The following is a 24,014-nucleotide window of genomic DNA, read 5'->3' on the forward strand; positions in this document are numbered from 1 at the left end:
GAGGACTCAGATCGGGAGGTCAGGCCAGTTTCGTAAAACAGCTCACACTGGGGGGCCGGGTACAGATGTTACACACCATCCAACTGCATGTCTAGCGACTTCCTTTCTTTCGCCAGGTAACTCATGTATGTACCATCAAGAGCCTTTAAAAACTTGAGGGGCCCTTGAGACTTCTGGCACTAAACTGTTCTACAAGGAGCAACTACTGTACCCTAAACAACTGTTTGTCTTAAGTTTTCTCTCACTGAGGCTAAAGGATTAAGGTTTGGGTGAGGAAAATTCCTTTCAAACGAGAGAAATAACTCGTGTTAGGCTAAAGGAATTAAAATGAATAGATTTTCCTTCTCATGTACTGGATATATCTGAAAACCTGACTATAGTTTTTTGAAACCTGAGGATCTGCGTGCTGTTCGGAAGAATCACATGGACACAAATTCTCAGATTTTGTTGGGCATTAGCATCTCTGCTGGGCCCTACCTCAAGCCTACAGAGCTAAAAGTCTTCAGGATTGGAGCTCAGATACCTGTATTTTAATAAGCTCCCTACATGGGTTTGATGCCTCCAAAGTTTGAGAGGCCATAAACCACATGATTCTTGTAAATGGCACGTAGACAGATGATCAGATTTAAAACACACACAGAGGGACTTCCCTGGTGGTGCAGTGGTTAAGAATTCGCCTGCCAGCAGAGGGGACATGGGTTCGAGCCCTGGTCTGGGAAGATCCCACATGCTGCAGAGCAACTAAGCCCGTGTGCCACAACTAGTGAGCTTGCGCTCTACAGCCCACGAGCCACAGGTACTGAAGCCCACGCGCCTAGAGCCCGTGCTCTGCAACGAGAGGCCACCACAGTGAGAAGCCCGCGCACTGCAACGAAGAGTAGCCCCTGCTCGCCGCAACTAGAGAAAGTCCATGTGCAGCAACAAAGACCCATCGCAGCCAAAAAAAACCCAACACGCACACAGATATATTACTTTATACTCGTGTTTTTCAGATATATGCAGAATAAACCAACATGTACAATTTGTTAATGAAAAATCCTGTATTTCTGCTCGTATCTTGTTACCATCCATTCCTATTGCTGCAATTTTATAACACTTTCACTTTCGTTCAAGTGTTAAATTGTGTATATTTATCCTTATCTTTACAGTGAAAGGACGTTAGAGGAGAATGTAAAAGTTGAAAGGGACCCGAGGTTATTTAGGCCTGTTTTTTAAAGGGTTGTTTGTGGTCCACCTGCATCAAAGTCACAGGAAGTCACAGGTTAGAAATACAGATTCCTGGGCTCTACCCAAGACCTGCTGGATCTTTAGGCTCGGGGCCTAGGAATCTGTATTTCAGTAAGCAATCCTGAGAACCACAGACGTGGTCCAGCTCCTCCTTTTACACATGAGAATGTTGAGGCCCAGAAACGTGTAACTCATCCATTACCTTACCAACAGTGGCAGAGGTAGAAATCAGACACAGGCCCTCAGCCCCCATGCCCAGTCTTGTTCGCAGTCACAGAGCGGAGGGCTGGATTCCGTCTCGGTTTCTCTCCCGGACCCCTCAGCCACTCACTTGTTTAGTTTTCAGAAATTTTCTAATTTGAGACAGCTGAGAAAATCCTGCGCTAGTGATAGGATTGCTGCCTTATTTGAGGACAGTCCTGCACAGATGTGACAAACGATCCATTAGCTTGTAAGGTGGTAATTAAAATGTCTTTAAAGCACATTGGTCATAAGTTTTATTATAAAATATCATAAATAAACCAAAAATAGTGCTATAAGAAACACCCATGTACTTGTTGCTCAGAATTAACAGATGTTTGCATTTTGTCATATTTGCTTCCTTTGTTTTCAGAGAAATAAGGCATTATAGATACAGTTGAAGCCTCTTCCCTCCCAGCACTTCCTACCCCGTTCCTCTCCCTTCCCCTTGGACAGGAGACCGCTGTCCTGAAACTCACGTGTACCCTTCCCATTCTTATTTTTCTATTTTCTACTACATGCATGTGTATACAACTTTTAATAACATACAGTTTTGATTAAAGTATTTTATAATTTATACCTGTGGTATCACATTGTATATTATCAATTGGCAAGATACTTTTTCTCAGCATTATTTTTTAGTGCCATTCCTCTTAACATCCAAGATCAGGTTAATTTTTTAAAAATTTATTTTACTTAAATATAGTTGATTTACAATGTTGTTACTTTCTACTGTACAGCAAACCAATTCAGATATATATATATATATATATTATACACACATTCTTTTTCCCATTCCTTTCCATTATATTTCATCACAGGATACTGAATATAGTTCCCTGTGCTCTACAGTAAGACCTTGTTATTTATCCATCCTATAGATAATAGTTTGCATCTGCTAATCCCAAACTCTCAATCCATCCCCTCTTCCCCACCCCGCCAGCCCTGGCAACCACAAGTCTGTTTGTTCTGTGTCTGTGAATCTGTTTCCGTTCTGTAGATGAGTTCATTTGTGTCGTATTTTAGATTCCACATATAAGTGATATCATATGATATTTGTCTTTCTTTTTCTGACTTACTTAATATGATAATCTCTAGTTCCATCCATGTTGCTGCAAATGGCATTTCATTCTTTTTTATGGCTGAGTAATATTCCTGTGTGTGTGTGTGTGTATGTATACACACACCCCCCACATCTTTATCCATTCATCTGTTGATGGACATTTAGGTCGTTTCCACGTCTTGGCTGTGCAGGTTCATTTTTTTAACTGCTGTATTCCATTATGTGAACATACCACAGTTTAACCATTCTCCTATTGGTGGGTATTTAGGCTGGTTCCATTTTTTCACTGTAACAATGCTGCCATAAATACCCTTGTGAGTGTGTAAAATAATGTCTCTGGGGATATATCTACAAGTGGACTCAGCAAGTCAAACAGTGTGCACATCTTCAGCCTAACTAGGTATTGCTGAGTTGCTCCCCACAGTGAGTGTAGCCCTTTATTCTCCCACCAGCAGTGTGTGGGCATTCCCATTTCCCTACTTCAGAGTTCCTAACTGTGTTGTTAGGTTACCTTGGGAGGAGGGTTAATGCAATAACGTTACAAGTTCTGGGTCTTAACTTTGCAATAGTCTTTTTCTTCAGCTCTCTTTTCCTTCTTAGAAGGTGATGCTCTCTTAAAAAATCTTCATTCTCGCCCTCGAAGACTTCTTGATCATATAAGTAATCTCCACGAGGAGGATGCCTTACTGCAGGAGGAAAGCAGCCTCTATGATGATATTGTGTTTGTGGATGTTGTTGACACTTACCGAAACGTTCCTGCAAAATTACTGAACTTCTATAAGTGGTAGGTTATAAAAATGTTGGGTAGGTAATGTTTTATTTTTCTTTTGATGTAGAAACAATTTATCAACATCAAATCACTGAGATTTTTTAAAAAACACACAAACCTAAGAGCACTGTGCACCTGGGATGTGATCTGTTGTATCCTGGTTCTTTGTGAGGACTGATCTTCTAAAATGCTGCCGCTTTACTATTTCGATGAGCTGATCCATAATGTGAACACTATTAATGTATCAAAAACAAGGCAAAAGTTGATTCACTGAGTCATTCCTACTGGCATAGTTGTCTTGAGGCAACATTAGGTGAAAATCAGTGAGTTTGAAAATGGCTTATCTTCAGGCATTTTCATACCCACCCACCTATATCCCCCATTTACACCCAGGTTCCTGATCTGAATTCCATTCAGCTGAACATCCACATTATATTTCCGTTCTCTCCTCCAACCCATTTAAGAACTATCTGCCCTAATTCCAGAAGCTTTAATAAGACGAAATTCAGCAACCCTTATAGTCTACCGTATTAACTTCCCAGACCCTCCAATACTTCTTGGATCTTGGTTGTAACTCCTACTTTTATTATAATAACACCACCAATAATAATATATTCTAACAGTGACTCTTCTTAATTGAATACATGTAGTTGTTAATATTATTAAGTTACTCCAGGGTCCCATAATTTGCTGTGAGCCCCCTGATACTGTCTACCCTGACTGTAGAACTGAAACCTTCTCTCTCTCTCTCTAGACCAAACCCATAAAGTATATTCACGTCTTTGTCTTTTTCTTTTTTAAAACGTTATCAGGGAACTTGTTGCTCGGTGAGCCCCAGAGTCTGTCCCTTCTTTTCTTCTCTGTTTTGCCCTGAGCAGAATGGGAAATCATCAGTCCTTTATGGATATAGTTCCCTGGTCCTGAGGGGTAGACAGTTTAATTTATGGGTGGTAGTTTCATAGCTGGGGCAAGTCAGTGTAATTCTGGAGTCATCTTGTGGGTAGAGGTCAGATATAAATGCGAGCTGGAAATGTGGGTATGCCTAGAATACCAGGATTAAGTTTGACAGCTGTAGTAAGAGAAAGAGCCTTCTTTTAGCTCAAGGTCACCAGTGGGGTTCCTGTTATGGGTTGGCCAAGGCAAGGGCGAGGCTGTAAAGAGGTGGAGTGGGAATGGGGGTCCAGGTAGTGGGAGATCAGGACTGCTGAGTTCTAGGGCTTTCTATAGGCAGCTGACTCCCAGTTGTGGAAGTTCAATTTGGTCTAATTAACTACCTCCAGTTTAAGTTTTGTCTCTTCTACTACTTGCGTTATCTCTGTGATCTTGGCCTCTCTCCGTAATCTCTCTGCCACTGTTCTGGGCCATCATGTGCACCTGGAACAGTGCGGTGACCTTCTGACAGGCTGTACGTCCGGACCTGCTTCCTAGTAGCCCATCCCCCCATCTACCCTCCACATCGTAAATGACATCTTTATTTTTCATTCATCTTTATTCACGTGATCCATCAGTGACCTCAGTGTCCTTTATCACCAAAGTTTATTTCTAATTAGCAAATATTATGTATGGCCTATGCTATTAACTAGAAATGAACTTTAGAAATGTAGGGTTATGCTTTTTGTTGTGGACCCATTGTTAAATTCACCATTTTGTGGCCTAATGAAACTTTCTCCAGATTTCTTTAATTCAAATTTCTGTCTTCTGACTGGTTCCCTCGCAAGACTCTGGGTAAAAGAGGTACAGGGATTGGCAGTGTGACATCAAAGAGTCAATTTTGTTTCTAGTTGCCATTATATATTTTTTTAATGTCTAGATAGATGAAATCACCCTCTTGTGCCTTCCAGAAGGTCATTTGTAATAGGTGAATTACTGGAAATCGTTTCCAAGGGAAAATGTACTTCAGTGTTATAACTCAGCTTTTTAAACACTGTAAAATACCTGAGTGTACTATCAGTAGCAGCATGGAACACATTCTGTTGTACGACGGCGTTCTGTGTGAGAGGCCGGGTATGGCATCTATCCCCTCATCTGCGTGGCCCTCTCATTAAGAATGCTAGGGGCAAGGTTCAGATGCTTAATAGGTATGCTGGCCTGACCTGGGCAAGGCCTGAGAAGCATTTGTTTGATTATATATTCTACTTAAGCCAGATCTTTTTTTTCATTGTATTCTTTCTTCTTCCTTTATACCTTTTAAAATTGGCGTGGCACCTCTCTGTTATACCCCTTTGTTAATATGAAGTGAGGATTGTAGCTGGCAGCAGCGATGCTCTTAGAGCAGATGCTCCCGATATTGGATGGATAAAAGCTGGCCAAGCATACAGACAGTACAGGGCCAGTTTTCATTAAGATGTTAGCAGTGTCACCACATTGGTGTTGCTGTTTCCTCGTATGGACGCCCTTTCATATCCCCCCTTTCGCCAACAGGACTGTGGAAACAACCAGCTTTGATCTGTTGCTAAAGACGGATGACGACTGTTACATAGACTTGGAAGCTGTATTTAATAGAATCGCCCTTAAGAATCTGGATGGGCCTAATTTTTGGTGGGGAAAGTAAGTTAAACATTGTTAGGCCATTGGTGTTCATTTCATGAGCATATGTTAATTTAGAATGAAATATACAAGTCACTTATCATAAGAAAAATGTGGTTGAGATAGGAAATTTCCCTCTTAGGCCCCTGGGTCATTATATTTTATTAATCTACAATTAAAGGGGAAAAAACTCTTAAATGGAAAACCTCAGGCTAATGTAATGAAGGATGGAAAATGATGTGGCTTTTATCCTCGTGCCCTACATATTAAGTGCTACTCAAATTAGACGCTGCTGTACATTACAATAAATTTGTGACATTTCTGAAACCATTTTCTATGTGTCTTTAGGAATGCAATAGGGAATGGTGATTTATTTTTCATTTATTTTAATATATCTAAACAAGATGATTCAGAAACTCCATAAATACAACTTGGAGAGAATTTAACATATGTCTTTTATATAAAACACCACTAGATAAATAATTCCTGTCCTTAGACGAAAACAATAATCTCTCATTCTTCTTTCCTTGCTTCTACAGCTTATTCCTTTGTAGTGATAATTAAGGACTCAAGCTTAACTAGTGGTAGGATACGTGTCAGAGCAACACAAAGAAGCCGACTCATGTTGCATGTCAGTTTCAGATTGAATTGGGCCGTTGACCGAACCGGGAAGTGGCAGGAACTGGAGTACCCCAGTCCCGCTTATCCCGCCTTTGCGTGCGGCTCAGGGTATGTCATCTCCAGGGACATCGTCCACTGGCTGGCTGGCAACTCGGGGAGATTAAAGACCTACCAGGTAATTAAGGATTTCTGACCTAAGAGTACACTGACCAAACAAGTTTTATCCCACTCAGTATTCCGTCATTAAAAGCACAGCCACCTGATCTTGGGGAAAGGCATGTTATTCATTCTAGATAGGAGTCAGCCCTCAAAGGTTAGGGATACACTCCTATCCCTCAAATCTAAATTTTATTCCTAAATCTTTGAGCCTTCTGTTATGTTTTCAGCCTATATTTAAAGGTATAGTCCCTAAAGGAATGTAGAGGTTTATATTCATAAGAAGGAAGACTAAGCAAGCTTAAGACTAAGCTTGTTTTTCTGCTGATTCTGAGATGGCAAATCAATGAATCTCGGCCCGGTTCTAAATCCAGTGTGTCTTTCATACCGTCAGTGCTGGAAGTTTAAGGTCCACGGGAAGAGGGGCTGGCTGCTTACTTAGTGTGTATAGTCATACTTCATTGTGGTGTGTGTGCTTCATGTTAATGGCAGGTAGCTTTTACTTCGTGTATCAGTGTTATAATACATCCTCAGCATTGCATGTTAGAATAATCACAAAACAAAGAAGTAGAAAGATTACTTACGGGAATGGGTGTGGCATTGTCTTTACAGATGAAATAGCATTTAAATTTTTACATTTTAAACTTTATGGGACCTGTGTAGGGTGAAGATGTAAGCATGGGCATTTGGATGGCAGCCATAGGACCTAAAAGATATCAGGTAAGCAAGCCTGAGCGGGGCTGGCCTCTCTGTCAAACCTTGGGCAGCACAGTGAACGGAGGTCTTCCGGCATCCTAACTGTGCTCTTGATCTGGTTCACAGTAATGTGCCTAGAGCTCACACAGTATTTGTCTGAGTCTAAACCCAAAGGAGATGTTTTGAATGGAAGTTCTCCTACTCACAATGAATTGAGTTTTTATACGTTGGATCAGAAATTCTTTGCAGCTTTAAAACACAAAAGAGTCAGCTGACTTCAGATTCTGGCAGTGAGGTGGCCCCGCAGAATGTGACTCCAGCCGCACCCACCTAAGTGCGGGCTATGGTGCCAGGTGCTCAGGGGACTCTCCGTCCCGCCCATCCAGGGCCAGGGCAGAGACAGACAGGCCTTCTGTGTTTCCTTTAATACCCCTGGAGGCTCTCGGCCCCCAGGGGCACAGGGCTCTGTAGGAAGGAGTGGTCAGTCTCCTGTCCCCAGGCGTGGCCTGTACAAGGCACACGCTGACTCCAGGCCCTTCTACTCTCCAGTTTCCTCTCCTTCGCCACCAGTTCAGCCATCCTTTAAAAAGACATTTTTTATTATATCCCTCCTTTTTATGTTCTCAAGTTGAATGGGATCTGTATTCTGCTGTATTGCTGGAAACAGAAGCCAGTCCACAGAGCTGGGAAGTAGGCTGGTGGGTGAAAACTCGGACTGAGTCTGACAAGACTCCATTTCGATCCTTCCTACTCAGCCTGCCAGCATGAACTTCACCGTGACCTTGAGCAAGTTTCTTCACTCTTGGTTTGTTTCTCATTTGTAAAAAGGAAATAATTCCTACCTCACAGGGTTATTGTGAGAAGTAAATTGGATAATATTTATAAAGCACTTGGTATTGTCCCCCGAATATTGTAACCATTCCCTCAGTACTTGCTGTTGTTCATAATGCTATTTGGCCACCTCTTCTCCAGTAGCAAATACGAAACTCTGCATTTGTGGTTTCCACACCCTCTCTTCATAGAACTCCCTTCGCAAACTCTTAATGCACACACTGCACTGTTTCTTTATTCCACAGCCTCAGGGTCACCGGTGGGTGCTTTTCCTACGCCCCACAAGCTGAGTGGCTTCACACATGCACTTGTCTTTGAAATAACTTCAGCCTCACTGGGATCTGGAAGCTCCTGTATGCACGCTGTCTGTCTTCCAGCAAGGTATGTCACGGCTCCCAAATCAGCTTTTGTTTTGTTTGTCAACAGGACAGCCTGTGGCTGTGTGAGAAGACCTGTGAAACAGGAATGCTGTCTTCCCCTCAGTATTCTCCGCAAGAACTAACACAGCTGTGGAAACTGAAGGAGTTGTGCGGTGATCCTTGTCGATGTGAAGCAAGAGGAGGATGAGGTCAATTCGCAGTGTTAAGGTCAGGGTGGGCGAAGGATGATCTGAGCGGAAGTCTGAGGAAAGCCCAAGGTTCGGCCGCAGGTTATATGGTCTTTCAGGATAGTTCTTGGCTGGCACCTTCACGGGTCACCAATGTGGTATTTCTTAACATTTGCACAAAATTTCCATTTTAAAAATCAACAGATACTGTAGTGTAAGAAAAAATTACTTATATATTGGAAGATGATTTGAAAAATACCAAATTGTTTATAAAAGAAAAAAGTGTTTCCAAGTCCTAGTGCATCATTTCTGTTAGTAATTTATTACCTATCATTTTTGGTTAAAAAGAAATCTTGAGTAGTAACTGGAAGTTTGAATTTCAACCTGGATTGCAGAATAGCTCTGGATAGCATAAGCAGGATAATTAAGGGCCAAAAAGAACTCACAGAAATGCTGTGTGATCACGTATGAGCAGTGGTCACTGATACCAAAGTCAGGGGTTTCTGGAAATCATGTCAGATTTTGTGGAGGATCTCTGAATGAAGTGGGCAACTTGAAAAGGAACCACTGTAACGCTGGGTTTTGGGCCTTGGTTTTAAAGTTCATTTATTAAGTGGACTAATTACACCCAAGTTTCCTTTTGCCCTTTAACATAAATCCTGAAGATCACAGCTTAGTACTCCTGTTTTTTTAAAGTGCTAAAATTTTGTGAATGTAAGTAAAATCAAACACCTCTCAGGGTTTTAATGCCATAGGGATGGATAGTTCTAAATCCTTGGCATTGAAAGCATCTTGTTTTTCTTCCTTTCACTGCCTAATGTTTACCTAATGTAACTGAATTTCAGTCAATGCTAGTAAGCTGCTGTAGAAGAATGTATTCTCAGTTTAGGTATAACTGTAGGGAAAAGCATGTAATTAATTTTTGTAAGTACTCAAAAAACAGTGCAACTGAGAAGAGAAATCATAGCATTTGTACTACATAGAGGATGTGCTTCCTTCAGTTTAAGGGACATTTCTCAAAATGACCAACCAAATCATTTTAGTAACAACCTTTTAAACCAGTAGTGTCAATAGAGGATTCCATTAAAACTGGTCTTATGAAGACATTAAACTGTGTTCAGATTTTCTTAGACTAGCGAGGTTCTATTTAGTATCTAAATCTTCTCATAATGAAAGGAGTCAGGAACTATGAAATGAACTCTGAAAATCGTTACTAGGTGCAAAGCCTTTATTAGGGCTGTATATACAAGCCTGGAAACGGTCTCTTCCCTGTGAAAAATACAGCTGTTTTACACTTAGGGCAACTTGTAAAACCTCATTTGTTCTGGACTGAACTGTCCCAATAAGTCACTTAATTTCCTGTGAACCCCAGTCACGATAAGCGGTCTAACCTCTGAATTTTATTAGTTGGCTGTTACCATCGCACTAATAGACAGTCTCCATTTTCCACAGAATAAAACTGTAATGACTGTTGATCATTTTCTAGTTCAATCTCTCTGCCCGGCATCTAAAATCAGACAAAGGGGTGGGGATGATTAAGACAAATGTGGCAAAACCTCCCCCCAACAAAGATGTATGGTTTCCATTTAGAATCAGACCATGTTACGTAGAGACATAGCTTAGTAGCAAGTCATAGCGTGGGGAACTCGACTTTGTGTTTTGCTGGGCAACTTACTTTGGGACTTTCATAGGACAACAGAAGTTCTGACACAGGAACTCTGAGAAGACGTGACAGCAAGCCTTTCACCTTTTGAATTGTCATGGATTCTATCAAGGAAAAGAAAAACCATCAAGTTCTCTCAAAGGACAGTTACCTGTAAAATGAGCTCACGTGACAAGACGACAACTGTAATGACAGCTGTCACTGTCATTTCATACTATCAATTTACCCAGGTAAATGATCAGGGAACGGCTCACCCACCACGTGGGCCACCAATCAGTGTCACCACTTAGGGGGTCGTTTGGGAGGCTGGGGGAAACGGAGCCGATGATTGACCTAAGTGCCCTTTGATGATGAGTTTTCATACCATTTCAGCGGTGTTTAATAGTTCCTCCTTAACCTGAATAAACCAGAAATCATATTCTCAGCACAGAAGAATAAACGTGAGTGAAATCATTAACTTTTTAAACCTTTGTGCTTACTTACTTACTTACGAGGTACTGAGAGAACGCTGGCATGGGGCTCGGGCGCCATGAGGACGCATCTCAGTCTCTCTGGCTTTAGTTTCCTCCTCTGTTAAGTGAGGTGTAGACTAATGATCCACAAGCCCCGTTCCAGCGCTCCCAGTCTGTAATCATTGTGGTTTATGTGTGTAATGCGATACGCATACAGGGGACCACCAGGCATGGCAATGTAACTTAATGAGGAAAAGCTCTGGTTTGTTCAGAAAACACTATGAACTTCTCTCCAAAGATGGGTGTGGTAAATACTGGGTGTCTGATTATGAGCAATACAGTTTCTCTGAAGCTTTAGCTGGAGGTACAGCAATAGTGTGGTGTTCCTACAACGATCACATGTATTCAAACAAATATTTTTCTATCAAAAATAATTTTTGTAAAAGCTGTTTTTATGCAACTTGTGATAATAAATGTTATCTTTATTTTAGAATAAAAACTGGCCCTTTTCTTGTTTATGTACTGAATATAGACACTAAATAGACTACAGTGTCGATTAACATAATTTGCTCTTTTATTTGTGAATATTGGATAGATAATCTTGTGCTTTCAAAAGATTTAGGTGGACTGGCTTTCCTTGTGCAGAGGGTGGTTAGTGCTGGCTTAACTCTGACTGCTGAGTTCAGAGAACTCAGATTTGGAATTGCCTGAAGCATAATTATGACATATAATTTCTCTAGATTATTCTAATCTCTGCTAGTTCCACCTGAGGATGAATAAAACTCAGACCGTGAACACCGTGGGAGGTTGGGGAGGAGCCATCAGCCCGGGACAGCACTCATTTGCGCTCTCCACAGTGCCTGACCCAGAGGGTTCTGCGCCTTCCCAGGGGAAGCCCAGAAAAGGAAACTTAACACAGCCCTAGCGAGAACATTCTTGAGCACGTTCCCACAAGTTGATTTCACGTAAGAGAAGGAAAAGTGCAAACACGTCCAAAGCTAACTGCTTTTAACAGAAAGTCCTGGCCCTCTCCCGCTCGTCTGTCCCCATGCATGCCCTTACTGACAGAAGTCAAGTCTGAAAACAGAATAATGAAGCGGGGACCACTCATTTTAATTCATCATTATGTAACAGTGGCAACATTACGCTTCACAGGCATAGAAACTGGATTTCTAGTAAGTAAAAATGGAGCAATACTGGTAATTTGATACTAGATGATGGTTCTGGATCATAAAGGTACTTCTTTGGGCACAACCAAAGCCTTCCATAAGCAATACCATGATAAGCTTGTTTAAAAAATCAATGTGAATTCACTGCACTGACAGGGAACCAGAAGGGTATTTCACTAGAGTCATTTACGGTAATAGATATTTTACTTCTTCAAATCCTCACTGTGCTAAATTTAAGCTGTTTATATTTTAGTATTTAACTGTGAATCAAGTTTAATTTTGAGATTCAGACTGTAATTTTTCTTTTGACTGACAGTTTAAGGTAAGTTACATTGATCTAATTTTGTTGACATAAAAGTATTTATTTTCCAAATAAAACAAAATCAGTTCCAACAGCATCAAGGTTTAAAGTTCTGAAGTAGTTGTTTTTAAAGAAAACCATTTCAAGTGTGTCCATTAAAACAGCGTCCAAGAGCTGTCTCTGCAGGGGCTCCTGACTGGTAAGGAATAGAAAGCACCCAAGCCCAGTGCCAGAACATCTCTGGCCAAGGAAAGCCCCCGGAGCAGCAGTGTGAGAACGAACCAGCAGAGGGCCTGGGGAGGCCCCGAAGGGCGAGCTCCCACGCTACTGCCTCTGGCTGAAGAGGCAACCACGACAAAGCAAGCTGTTCTCTAGATGAGCTGAAAGTTATGCGAGACTTGAACTTTCAGGGGGGAGTGATGTTATTAGCATGGTGTTAGCATTTTAGAACGTAAAAGCTAGTGAAAACCTATAAGCTGTGAGAGTCCACAACTTCAGAAATGAATGAAATGTTTTACCTCCAGCCACCTCGAGTTGAGGGGCCAGCGATTCAGAAGCATAAGGAGGAGAGAGAGAGAGAGACTCATTCTTACCTGGCAGTTGTTTCTCTATGACTTTCGGATCAAGTTGATTAGGATGTTTTATCTTCAGTGCTTGAAAGAAAAAAGGAAAGAGATGAATTGAGCCCTGCTGTAGGAAGGATTTACATCACATGCACATTACCAGCCACGGCCAAAGGACGCAGCTCTTCATACAACTTGGCTCAAATCCCACTAAAGGAATAGGATGCTTACTGATGTTTAAAATTCCTTCTATTAATACTTCACTGAATTACTAACAACAACAAAAAAGAGCTGGACCAACATTCTATGGCTTTCCCGTTTCTCCTTAGTACTTCTTTCCTGACGTTTTATCTAGGTTTTCAAGTGTAAGAAAAGCCATGAATTTCCAAATCACAGTTCAGTTCACTACTCAGATACTTCCCACATGTGTGAAACTGTTAAATGAGTTTAAAGAATGGGAACTGCTAACATGTTCAAAGTCAGAATTTAGAAATGTTTGAGAGTCATCATTTCTTTAAAAACTGAACTACTCCTCTAGGTACTTACTTAAAAGAAACAATCCCTATAAGGTCATCACTATTTCAGCATCTAAGGACTCAAACACAAATAAGCGGTCTTTGAATGTGGGGTTCTTACTTAGTAGCTGGTTTTTGAGCAAAAATGGTTGTTGCACTTTGAGTTCCCCATCTTCAGGTGCGCCATATTCTGTTTAAGGAGAAATGAAAAAGGATGAATGATAAACCAAAAGGCCTGTAAGGGAAACAAATGTACAGGTTAAGTGTCAACCTAGCCTTTTCCTTTCCCAGGATGAACCCAGCAGCAGCTGGATGCGAACCTGGGATCTGCTTCCTTTTATTTGGTTACTGGTTTAGTGTATTTTTTGGAGGGATGGACAGACAGCAACGGCTGCCAAGCCTGGAACCCTCCAGTCTTCCGTGTATCCCATCACTGATCCCTAGAGACAAGAAGAGGCTGTGCCCGCAAATACTCAGAACGCTGACGCGAGTTTCACCTTTGGTCATAGTTCCCTTTCTTTCTGGGACCTGAGAGGAACTTGACTCACAAACACCTTCACCAGGTTTCAGCCAGATCGTGCAGTGCTGCTCTGGGCACCCAGAACCACCGCTGCAAACCAGGTCCCCTGCCAGGAAATGCAGCCTCTACGTAAGATGTAAGGAAAGCAGCCCCCTTCTCCTCCTCTCACTTCTGCCAGGGCCACCAGGGATGAAATGTCTATAAATACCCTCCACGCTCTGCTTTGTATTCTACATTCTTAGTGGGGAGATAGTGAGCCATACCTGCAGGGCTGCTTTAGAGCCTTCCCTGCCCTGCCCCCGAGTGATTTAGAATTCACCTCAAGTGGCCAGGAAATCGGGCCAGCTAATGGAGTCATTTGACAGCAGTTCCCACGGGCAGCGTCTCTTCCTTAAAGATAATGTTCCAGCCTGAAGTGTTTATGCAGTGAGCTTCTCACATTATTAAATATATAAAAAAGAAAACTGCATAAGAGGGAAATTTGGAATAATAATGAAATCGAAATGGAAAGTACATCAGGGACAAAGAGTCCTGAAGTCGGAGCTTCAGTGTCCAAGGAGCCAGGCTGGAGGTCAGGAAGCGCCTTGCACACCAAGCGCCAGGGCTGGTGAGCCCTCCGAACAGAGCACTCAGGAAAGCTACACTCAGCTCTCATGAACATTAAAATTACCTGGGGAGAGAGCTTAAAAAATACCAACGCCTGGGTTCCACATTAAATGTTCTTCATTTAAAAAATTCCCTAGGGTATAGCCAGGGTTGAGATAACCTGGAGGCCTTCCTGCCCTTCCTAAAGTAGGAAGTGGGACCCGCCTCCTGGAATCGAAAGTTCATTGAGTAAATGCTAAGATGAGAAGAACTTCTGTTTAAGAGCTGCCTTCCCCTCCTCCTTCTGCTAAGAGATGCTGCAGATTTATCTTCTCTAAAGACAACTCTTTAATTAATTATCTGCTCCCAACTAGCTGCTAGAGCCCCTACTGTCCATTTAGATGAGTATAACAAAGACCCAGTGGAGAAAAGCAACAACACTGAGGACCTCCTTTGACACCCAAAGGGAACTGTGTCCTAGTGGACAGTCCCCCCCCCGCAGCCCCGTGAGGGCCCTGGTGCCCAGTACGTACTGAGGCAGAGTGACTGGTATCTGGGATGGGCTGCAAGAAATTCCTCGTTTGGTCTGTTTTTGTCTGGATCTTGATGTCCACCAGCCTTTTTCCATTCATTTCCGAATGCTTTTCGGTAATCAAGCTCAGCCCCACGCCTTTCCTCTCGTTGAATCTATATGGATGTGGAATAAAAGCAGGTCTGTTAAAGCACTTTTCTAACGAGTGTGTGTGACACTCTCTCCTTTCTCCACCCCCTACCCGTAGAGAATAATTAAACTGAAAGGGACAAGACAATATATTTCTACCTTTCCTTTTTAATGTTAACAGGATCCAGGAGTTTCTTCAAAAAGAAAAGTGGATTTCAGTTTTATCCTTTTCTTCATGGAAGTATCTGGACTATGCCTGGGGCCCAAGGTCACAACATGAGGTCCTCAGCCTGGAGGAGCTGACTTACTGAGAGAGTACCCAGTATTCCTCCCCTGCCTCAAATGACAAAAACTGGGGCTGCCAGGGCAGCTGAGCAGCGGGTTTCCCTGCAGGCATCTGAGTGTAACACCACCTCCCGAGGAGCTGGAAAAAACTGCCACTGAGAGGAAATAATACCATTTGGAGGAAACGACACTGTAACTTCTCTTTACACTGGACCGTTTGGTTTCTAGTTTAAGAAACACCTTGTCAGGACACCAGTACTCACCGCACACTTGTTCAGGGTCCTCAGCTGACCGATCCTGGCGATGATGAACTGCCGTGTGGTCTGTGCGTCTTTGCTGCTTTCAGTCAGGGGGTTTCTGGTGCAGGACAGCGCATGCAGGCTCTGTAACTTATCCAGCTCGTTGATAGATGACCACTGAAACCCGGCAAAAGAAAACATATGAAAATAAACATGTTTCAGGTTAAGTTTTCAGATTATTCGGACCAGCAGCAGAAAAGCAAAAGTCCCCAGTTCCACTGGAGGCATGGAATTTCACCATGCAGCGAGCAACCACGAGGAAGGCCACATATTTTACAACTGTGCCTTGTAAACTGACAGACGGGCTGGTTAAGTGTGAATTAATCTCTTTCTTAATATTTTTGGGTTTGTGTGAGGAGTTTCGCTCCAAGGAAGCATTTCTCTTTCAATTTAAAATATTCTTTAACAGCAGGAACCTACAAACCGCATCATGAGAATGGAAGTAAGTGATAATGTAAATACATACATTCTGAAAAGCTCTCACCTGTGATATGCGATTGTCATTTAGTACAAGGTATTGCAAGGAAGGAAACATTGATGTTTTGCACCCTAGAAGGAGAATTAAGTTACACAGTAGAAGGGAAACAAAGCTAAAGTATGGGGGAGCCGGGGGAGGGGTTACTGAATAATCTCATATACCAATTCCAGCGTCTGGAAAATGTATAGAAGCAAGTCCAATGTCAGAAAGGATTAGTTGTTCTAATCTGAAATGTAAAAATGTTAAGTTTGATTACATAGGACAATATAAAATGCTATGGGCTATTTCAACCAGACTAGATTTGTAAATTTTTTCCTACACCCTAGGTTTTGATCCCATGAGAAATGCTTAGAAACCTTAAAGTCCAATTTAGGGCATGCAAAGCGGACTCTCTGTGCTACATTCTGATGCAGTCATCAAACAATTCCTGGGCCTCCTGCTGTGCTAGGTGCTAAATAAATGGGTGTCAGAGAGCAAAGAGACACAGTCTTACTTCCCAAAGTTCAATGAGTGAAGACTTTTGATATCAGCACCAGGGCCAAATTATTCATTCTTCAATGATCTAGTACAGACATAGACTACACTGTATGTGGTTCACAAGTCAATTCTCTAAATGAATTCAAATAAAAATTTCCCAAAGGGAACTACTCAATTTGGGAATTCCATCATCATTATCATATTTCCACTGAGAAAGTATATATAGCATAGGATCCATTCACGAAAAATTTACTAAGAACTATTGTAATAGGCATTTTAGGAGCGGGTTACCTGGGCATATATGCTATGAGAAACAGCTGGTTTTCATCAATTAATTGATTAGAAGAAAGGTCTAACAACTTGACCGTCTGGAGAACATCAGTCGGCCTGTATGGAAGATAAAATTTTTTCAACATAAATTTCATTTCTTAATTGTTTTCAAAGATACAGCCCTAAAATACCTGCATCTGGTGTTAAGGAGAGGTCAGGGGGTGGGAGGCAAGTATATGATATGAGTATAAAAGGGCACCATAAAGGATCCTAGTGGTGATGGGAATGTTCTGTCTCTCGACTGGACCAGTGTCCTAGTTGTGATACTGACCATAGCTTTGAAAGGCCCTACCAACGGGGAAACTGGGTGATGGGAACATGTGATCTCTGGGTACTATTTCTTATAACTGCACGTGAATCTAAAATTACCTCAAAATTAAAAGTTTAATTTTTAAAAAACTACATTTGCCTGTATAATAAAATCATTCTGAACAGTAAATTTTCATTAATTTGAATCCTTTGAGAATTTGCTGTAAATGTGTCCATGTTTAAGTTTGTTTTACATACTAATTTTTTTTTGTTTGTTTGTTTTTTTTTGTTTGTTTTTTTTGTTTTTTTTTTTTGGAGGGGGCACCCGGATTACATACTAATTTAATGATACCAACATAAGAGGAAGATTAGGCAACAACATATTTAATCTACTTAAGACAACAAACTTTTTACACAGTCATCCCTCAGAATCCATGGGGGATTAGTTCCAGGACCCCCGTGGACACCAAAACCTGAGGATGCTCAAGTCCCTTATATAAAGTGACATAGCATCTGCATATAACCTACACACATCCTCCATATATTTTAAATCATCTGTAGAGTACTTGTAACACCTAATACAATGTAAACAGTTCCAGTGCCCGGCAAATTCAAGCTTTGCTTTTAGGAACTTTCTGGAATTTTTTTCCCCCCAAATATTTTCCATGTGTGGTTGGTTGGATCTGTGGATGCAGAACCTAGGGATATGGAGGGCTGTACTTTGGTACACTGACCTTGAAAAGATAATGCTAATTTAAAATCCATTATTTAATCCTTAGAGCATCTCCTACAGAACCCCCACTTAGAAACAGAAGTTAAATACATTTATGTAAAACTAATACAATTCATGGCTTCAAAAATATTTAATTCAAGGCTTTCACTCTGATGGGGTTTCCTCAATTAGAACCTCTTAGTGAAGTTTGAGTTGACATTCTAATTTGTGAAGGCAATGAATAATAAGCATTTCTCTAATTCTTATTTGCACATCCTCCTAAAACTTAACGTTAGGTATAATTGAGATCATTTATTTATTCAGAGTGACTAAAGGATACGCAGCTACTTGTCAGAGAGAGAATGATTATACCTCTTTACCCTTGAAGTTTGGAAAAACTATACTTTAATACATAAAAATGCTTTTGAACTAATAAAAAAAGAATGACTAAATGATGACCGATGCGTTGATGTAAAACCCCGGTTACCTTTCTGAAATGACGATACCGTTGGACTCAAGGTACAGTTTCTCAAGGACAGGACACCTGGAGGCGCAGTGGAGCACCTGGGGGGAAAGTCAAGGCAGGGTGACGCGGCCTCGCTGGTCATTCTCCCCACGTGCTTATCACTAGAGCCTCCACACGGATGCAGTTTAGCTACTGTTGTAGAAATAAGTGCCTTGGGAACTTCCCTGGCCGTCCAGTGGTTAAGACTCCATGCTTACAGTGCTGGGGGCACAGGCTGGATCCCTATTGGGGGAAGTAAGATCCCGCATGCCGTGCGGGGCGGCCAAAACATAAAATAAAACAAGATAAGATTAAAAAGGAAAGAAAAATGCCTTCGGACATTTTGCTACAGACTCTGTCTCAGGCCAGGAGTGCCAGTGGACGGCTGATAAAATTACGGTGTTAAAGGGCCGTGCTTTAATGACACAGGAGCACACAACTTCGGGCACCTGGAACCAACCAGGACAGGTATCAGCCCATCATTCAGGCATATCCTGACCTGTACAAAGTGGAACTGGAGACCTAGCACGTTCTCATTATTGGATACAGTTTGTTTAACCAACGGAAGGAAACATGTGAAACACCTTTCCTTACTTCTCAATGCCAATCTGGGTTTATAAAGAATGTACTAATACGACAAACTTTATCAACAACTATTTCTACATTTTCTCACTGGACCTGTACTGCCATCTCCACCTCCAGAGTCTCTCCGTGCCCTTCCTTCCTGTTCTGGAGGGAGCTGCTCTCAAGGAAGGAGCCCTAGGAAGGAAGTCGGGCGGCTGTAGCCACGGACAGCCCAAGTGAAAGGCCCCTTATCTCTTGGGGAGGTGCCCAGGTGGCACTTCACAGATGAACAGCTTTGCTGGGATGTATTTATCTGCACTTGGTTTGAAAGTGGAGTGTTCTGGGTGTGTGAAGTCAGTTAACCTCTGACAGAACTGAGTGGTACCAGATCTAAGTTCCAAAGGCTGCAGGGCCCAGGACCCACGAGTCCACTTTCGAACCCAGCTGTGTACATGAACAGTGGCTTCTAGGAGCCAAACTGCAAACAAGAAAAGGGTGTGAGAACCTTTCTGAGGCTCGGCCTCGGCCCTAAGAACACTCGTGGGGAAACTCAGGCAGCTAAAAGCTCAATCCAGAGCTAACTCTAAGGCTTCTCAAAGCTCAGCACGTACTTGGTGCAGACCACCAGGAGAGCCACTGCTCAGGAGACACCAGGACTAATCAGAGGCACCAAGAGAAACAGGATGGATTCTGAGATACCACATTCTACTAACTATGAGGGTTTTGTAACTCCTTTCTGTAAGGCTGTTTAAAGAACCCTGTTATCTGGATAATAGGAGGATTAAAATGAAGTCACTGTTGAGCTTCAATCCCCCATTAAACCAAGAATTGAAAACTGTTTATTACTGGGTAACAAACCAAAGAAATATGTTTACCTCCGTCCATGTGATTCCTATCCGGTTAAGGACTAAAACCTTCAATGCAGAAAATGTTCCAGTTGGAGGTGGTGAACCGGAGGGAAATTTTAGTTTGTTTTCACTGTGTAGAAGAAGAGACACGATGAGCTTATGGCGATAGAGGAGGCCCAACTGGGACAGTCACTGAAAGCAGTACTTTGGGATTTGATATGAGGAGTCTGGTTTGTTTCAACCTTACAATGCGATTATACTAAACACAAAGTGAGTCAAGACTAATTTTTAATAGTTACAAGATACAACTTGGTATCTAACAGGCAGAGGTGTGTTTATGGGGTTAGGGCCGCGGTGAGGCTGCAGGTTTCCTGAAACACAAGGCTCAGGCACTGATCCATGAGGTCAGCTTCTGGCCGCACAAGCTGCGGCTCTGGACGCTGTAAAATTCAGTCCCGCTCTCAAGAGTCTTACTGACGTGCTAGGTTGTGGGCTAGAATTCTGCTTCTAAACAGAGCCTGCTAACAGGATGGATGAAATAAATTACTGCCCTGAAGTTCTCTCTCAAGATCCTAATCTCAGAATGTACCCCATATCTTTTTTTTTTCTCAGAAGGTATCCCATCTTGACAGTCACTGTGAATGAAGATACCATTAAAGCCCTTATTTCCAGAAAAGGTGACGCCATGGGTCGAAGTACACTCTGTGCTCTATTTGCAAGGATAACTAATTTAGGCCTGTCCAACTGCTCCACTGAACCTGCCTGAGCCAGGAACAACTCACCTGTACGTGTAAAGTTGGCTCAGGTGTGAAAGGGGGTTCCTGGCCGAGCCCTGGGAAAGTTAGGTTCTGAGATTAAAACTAATCAGATACTCAAGAAGGCCTGGAAAATTGTGACATTAGTTAAATACAGAGCTCAGTGAAAATTCCTTATCAGAACTGAACTAAGCAGCATCCCAATGAAATGACTCATTCCTAAAGCAATTAAGTGCTGGAAGGTTAATCACATCTCCTGCCCACTTAAATATCCGAGTCCCCAGATGGGCCATCTTCTATGGTCAGGCCTGTAAGAAGCACAAAGACCTTCCAGCTCAGTGCAGTAGCCACCCTGCCCCGCTGCCCACGTCAAAAGTAAAACACGTTACCTATTAATGAATCACCTCAGGTGACCATTTGAAAAACTAGAATCATCGAAGAATATTAAGGAATAAGTTAAACTTAGATAAATAAATTCAACTAAGCCGTCCTCCCCAGCTCTTTCCCACAGAGATGCCGACAATTAGGCAACCGCGTGTTCATACCTGAGATTAAGGACTTCCAGGTGCTTGAGCTGATCAGCAATATCTACGACTTCATCCCATGACGACAACAGGTTTTTTGACAAATCTATGCTTCTAACATCTAAATGCACATGTTAAGAAACAGCAATATGGAAAGATTCATAAAAGACAGAATGGTAATTACCTCAATTCTGGAACATGGGATTGTTCCCTTTTCACTTCATACCTTCTATTCTGCTTGAAAGTTTTTCATGAGCACATATTACTTTTACCCATTTTAATCATCCAGCTGTTCATCCAGAAACTAAAAAGTTCATTGTCACATGCTACAAACTTGAGACAGACACAGACAATCAAATGAGGGAGAAGCAAATGTCGTCAATGCTGAACCATTCTAGCATTATCCAACAAAAAGAGAAAAACCAACAGTGATGGTAACTGTGATCATCGAGCACCTCAGGTGCGCCCAGGGGCCTTGCCCTTGGCACTGAGGACCCCCTGCAGCCTCACACCAAGCAAACGCATCTCCTCCTGGAGGGCACCGCTGAGCTCTGTGCTGCAGGGATCCAAGTAAGGAGAGGCACCTCCGGGGGCCAACCGGGTTAGCTCGGACACATGTTCAAAAGTGCTAAGAAAGGCCTGCAATTCTGAGGGTCTCCTGTGGGTTGGACGGAGTGAGTGTGACACCCACCATCCCTGATACAGGAATCCAGAGGGGGTAAACCAGTAGAACAGAAAGAGAAAGGCACCTGATGCCAGGGGGGAGTGGTGGCAGTGCCATCAAGAGGCCAAACCCCTGGGCAAGAGACAGAAAAAAGCTTGGAGCAGGGCCGGCCCAGCTCAAGGAGAATCTCACACGCTACTGTGATACGTGCAGAAGCTGTGTAGTTCATTCCTCTGTCCTGCAGATGATGACTGGGGGCCAGGTGTCTAGCAGTGAGCACGCCGCTCAGTAAGCACTGCACCTCTGGCGTGCCAGGTACAGACACGTAGCAGAGTACCAGCGCCGGGCCTGCAGCAAAGCGGCTGTGTGAGGAATTTATACACGTTGCTCATGGAAGACCACCTTCTCTAAGGTGATGTGTGAGCAGAGAACTCAAGGAGATGAGGGGATGCCGTCCTGGAGAAGAGCACCAGGGCAGAAGGGACAACACAGCAAAGGCCCAGAGGTCGGAACAGGTGTGGCCTACGGACGGCAAGCTCCTGTGTGCCCGGGCAGAGGGGCTGGGGTTCTGGAAGGGAGGTCCCCAAGGCCTCGGGGGCCAGGCCCGATCACAAAGGGCCTTGCAGGACTTTAGTTGGTCTCTGCCTGAAAGGGGAGCTACTGGTGTGAGCGGAGCTAGGCCTTTAAAAGGTCACTGATGCTGTGCTAAGGCACAGACTGCAGGGAAATGAAGACGGAGCAGAAAAAGGAGGCGCAGGTTCCTGAGCAATCTGGGCTCAGGCCCGACTGGGCGCTAGGGGGCATGGGGATGTCAGGTTCGGTGTCCTAGCAGGAAAGCGGAGCTGCTGGGACTTCCCGCTGGATTCAGATGAGCGAGGTGAGAAAAAAGGAAGAGTTAAATTACCTCCAGGGTTTTTGGCCAGTGCCACTGGAACTTCCCTTTACCGAGACAGGAAAGACTACAGATGAGCAAGTTTCAGGGACTTAATGTCCCAACGTGTTCGAGATGACCATGAAACACCCAAACAGAGGTATCAGATACACAGCAGACAGACAAGTCTGAGTGGGGACAGGTCTGGGCTAGAGGCCGAAGTGCAGGAGCCCGGCATCTGCAGGCTGGACACGTCCCCTCAGGAACAAGTGTGAACAGAGAGGCCAAGGGTCAGGGGTCTGAGCCTGGGGCGCAGCGACCTCTTCAGGAGAGGCTGAGGAGGAGAGCCAAAGCGGGAAAGAGAGCCAGGATCAAAGAACCACCACCGCCTGCATCCTGCGTGGTCCACTGGGTGCCGGAAGCGTTCTCCGTTATCATGGAAGGAAAAAAACGGAGGCGCAGAGCAGTCGGTAACCACGCGCCTGGCGCAGACCAACAGGTGTGAATTTAAACCCAAATCAGCCTCAATCCAAAGCCCATTTCCTTAAAGCCCACTATGCCACAGGGCGTCTTTATGCATAAAACACGGAGAAAGTAGCTTTTAATAAAAATAGTGGCGTCAATCAACAGGGTTGGTTGAAGAAGAAAGCCTTTTAGGCAGGTACCAGTTAGGAAGCTCCACGAGGTGGCCGGAAGAGGGGGAAAGAAGGCAGTGGAAATGCACAGGAGGGGATGAACCCCACCCGGCCGGCAGAGGCACGCCAGACCCTGTGCCGGCTCCCGCTGGCTGAGGGTGAACCGTTCTGACGGTTTTAAATGCTTGTGTTTCAGGCGGTCCTGTAAGCATCCACACAGCCTCCTCCGGTTTGCTGGTGGGTCGCAGGCCTAAGCTATTTACTCTTCGGCTCTTTAGGGAACAGCCTGCCGCCTCCCGACCTAAGGAGACTCTAGAAGAACCCGGGGCGCAGCAGGGACTTGGAAATAACGCCCAGAACCCTGGGGGCGGGATTCTTACGCCCTAAAGGTGAGACACAGAGCAGCACGACGCATCCAAGCTCTGGGTCTCGCTGCCGACAGAGCGAAGCTCAGTGGCAGAAACGGCAAAGAAAAGCTGGGCTTTTTTTTCCCCTAGTAGAACAACTACCACCTATAGGTGCCGAATCAAGCAGAAGGAGAGTTGCAAGCACGCGCCTGCTAGACACCAGCTGGACAGAGCATCCTTGGCAGCCACCTGGCTGAAAGCTCCCTCTGAGGGTCTCAAAGCCGCCACAGGAGCAGAGGGGCTTGGCCCCGACGTGGGCGTTCCCTCCGGTCCCCGCAGTGCGGCCCCTCGTGCCGCCTGTGTCCC

At 43.5% G+C, this 24,014-nt stretch overlaps 2 protein-coding genes across 2 annotated transcripts in view; one reads left to right on the forward strand and one right to left on the reverse strand.

Annotated features, from left to right (window-relative positions):
• Positions 1-10,768, forward strand: part of B3GALNT2 (beta-1,3-N-acetylgalactosaminyltransferase 2) — a 57,334-nt gene extending 46,566 nt beyond the window's left edge. Inside the window, exons 8-13 of the mRNA XM_065894151.1 lie at positions 3,131-3,314; positions 5,721-5,846; positions 6,462-6,621; positions 7,266-7,322; positions 8,556-8,722; positions 10,368-10,768. Coding sequence (XP_065750223.1) covers positions 3,131-3,314; positions 5,721-5,846; positions 6,462-6,621; positions 7,266-7,322; positions 8,556-8,696 — 668 coding nt within the window. The 3' untranslated portion in view covers positions 8,697-8,722; positions 10,368-10,768. The remainder of the gene's footprint in view (positions 1-3,130; positions 3,315-5,720; positions 5,847-6,461; positions 6,622-7,265; positions 7,323-8,555; positions 8,723-10,367) is intronic.
• Positions 10,091-24,014, reverse strand: part of TBCE (tubulin folding cofactor E) — a 76,068-nt gene continuing 62,144 nt past the window's right edge. Inside the window, exons 5-16 of the mRNA XM_065894150.1 lie at positions 21,153-21,252; positions 19,880-19,982; positions 18,423-18,499; positions 16,936-17,031; positions 16,329-16,393; positions 16,174-16,238; positions 15,654-15,806; positions 14,978-15,131; positions 13,461-13,529; positions 12,855-12,914; positions 10,352-10,443; positions 10,091-10,183 (exon numbers count right to left, since the gene is read on the reverse strand). Coding sequence (XP_065750222.1) covers positions 10,091-10,183; positions 10,352-10,443; positions 12,855-12,914; positions 13,461-13,529; positions 14,978-15,131; positions 15,654-15,806; positions 16,174-16,238; positions 16,329-16,393; positions 16,936-17,031; positions 18,423-18,499; positions 19,880-19,982; positions 21,153-21,252 — 1,127 coding nt within the window. The remainder of the gene's footprint in view (positions 10,184-10,351; positions 10,444-12,854; positions 12,915-13,460; positions 13,530-14,977; positions 15,132-15,653; positions 15,807-16,173; positions 16,239-16,328; positions 16,394-16,935; positions 17,032-18,422; positions 18,500-19,879; positions 19,983-21,152; positions 21,253-24,014) is intronic.

Source organism: Phocoena phocoena, chromosome 16, assembly GCF_963924675.1.
Source record: "Phocoena phocoena chromosome 16, mPhoPho1.1, whole genome shotgun sequence".
Taxonomy (NCBI): Eukaryota; Metazoa; Chordata; class Mammalia; order Artiodactyla; family Phocoenidae; genus Phocoena; species Phocoena phocoena.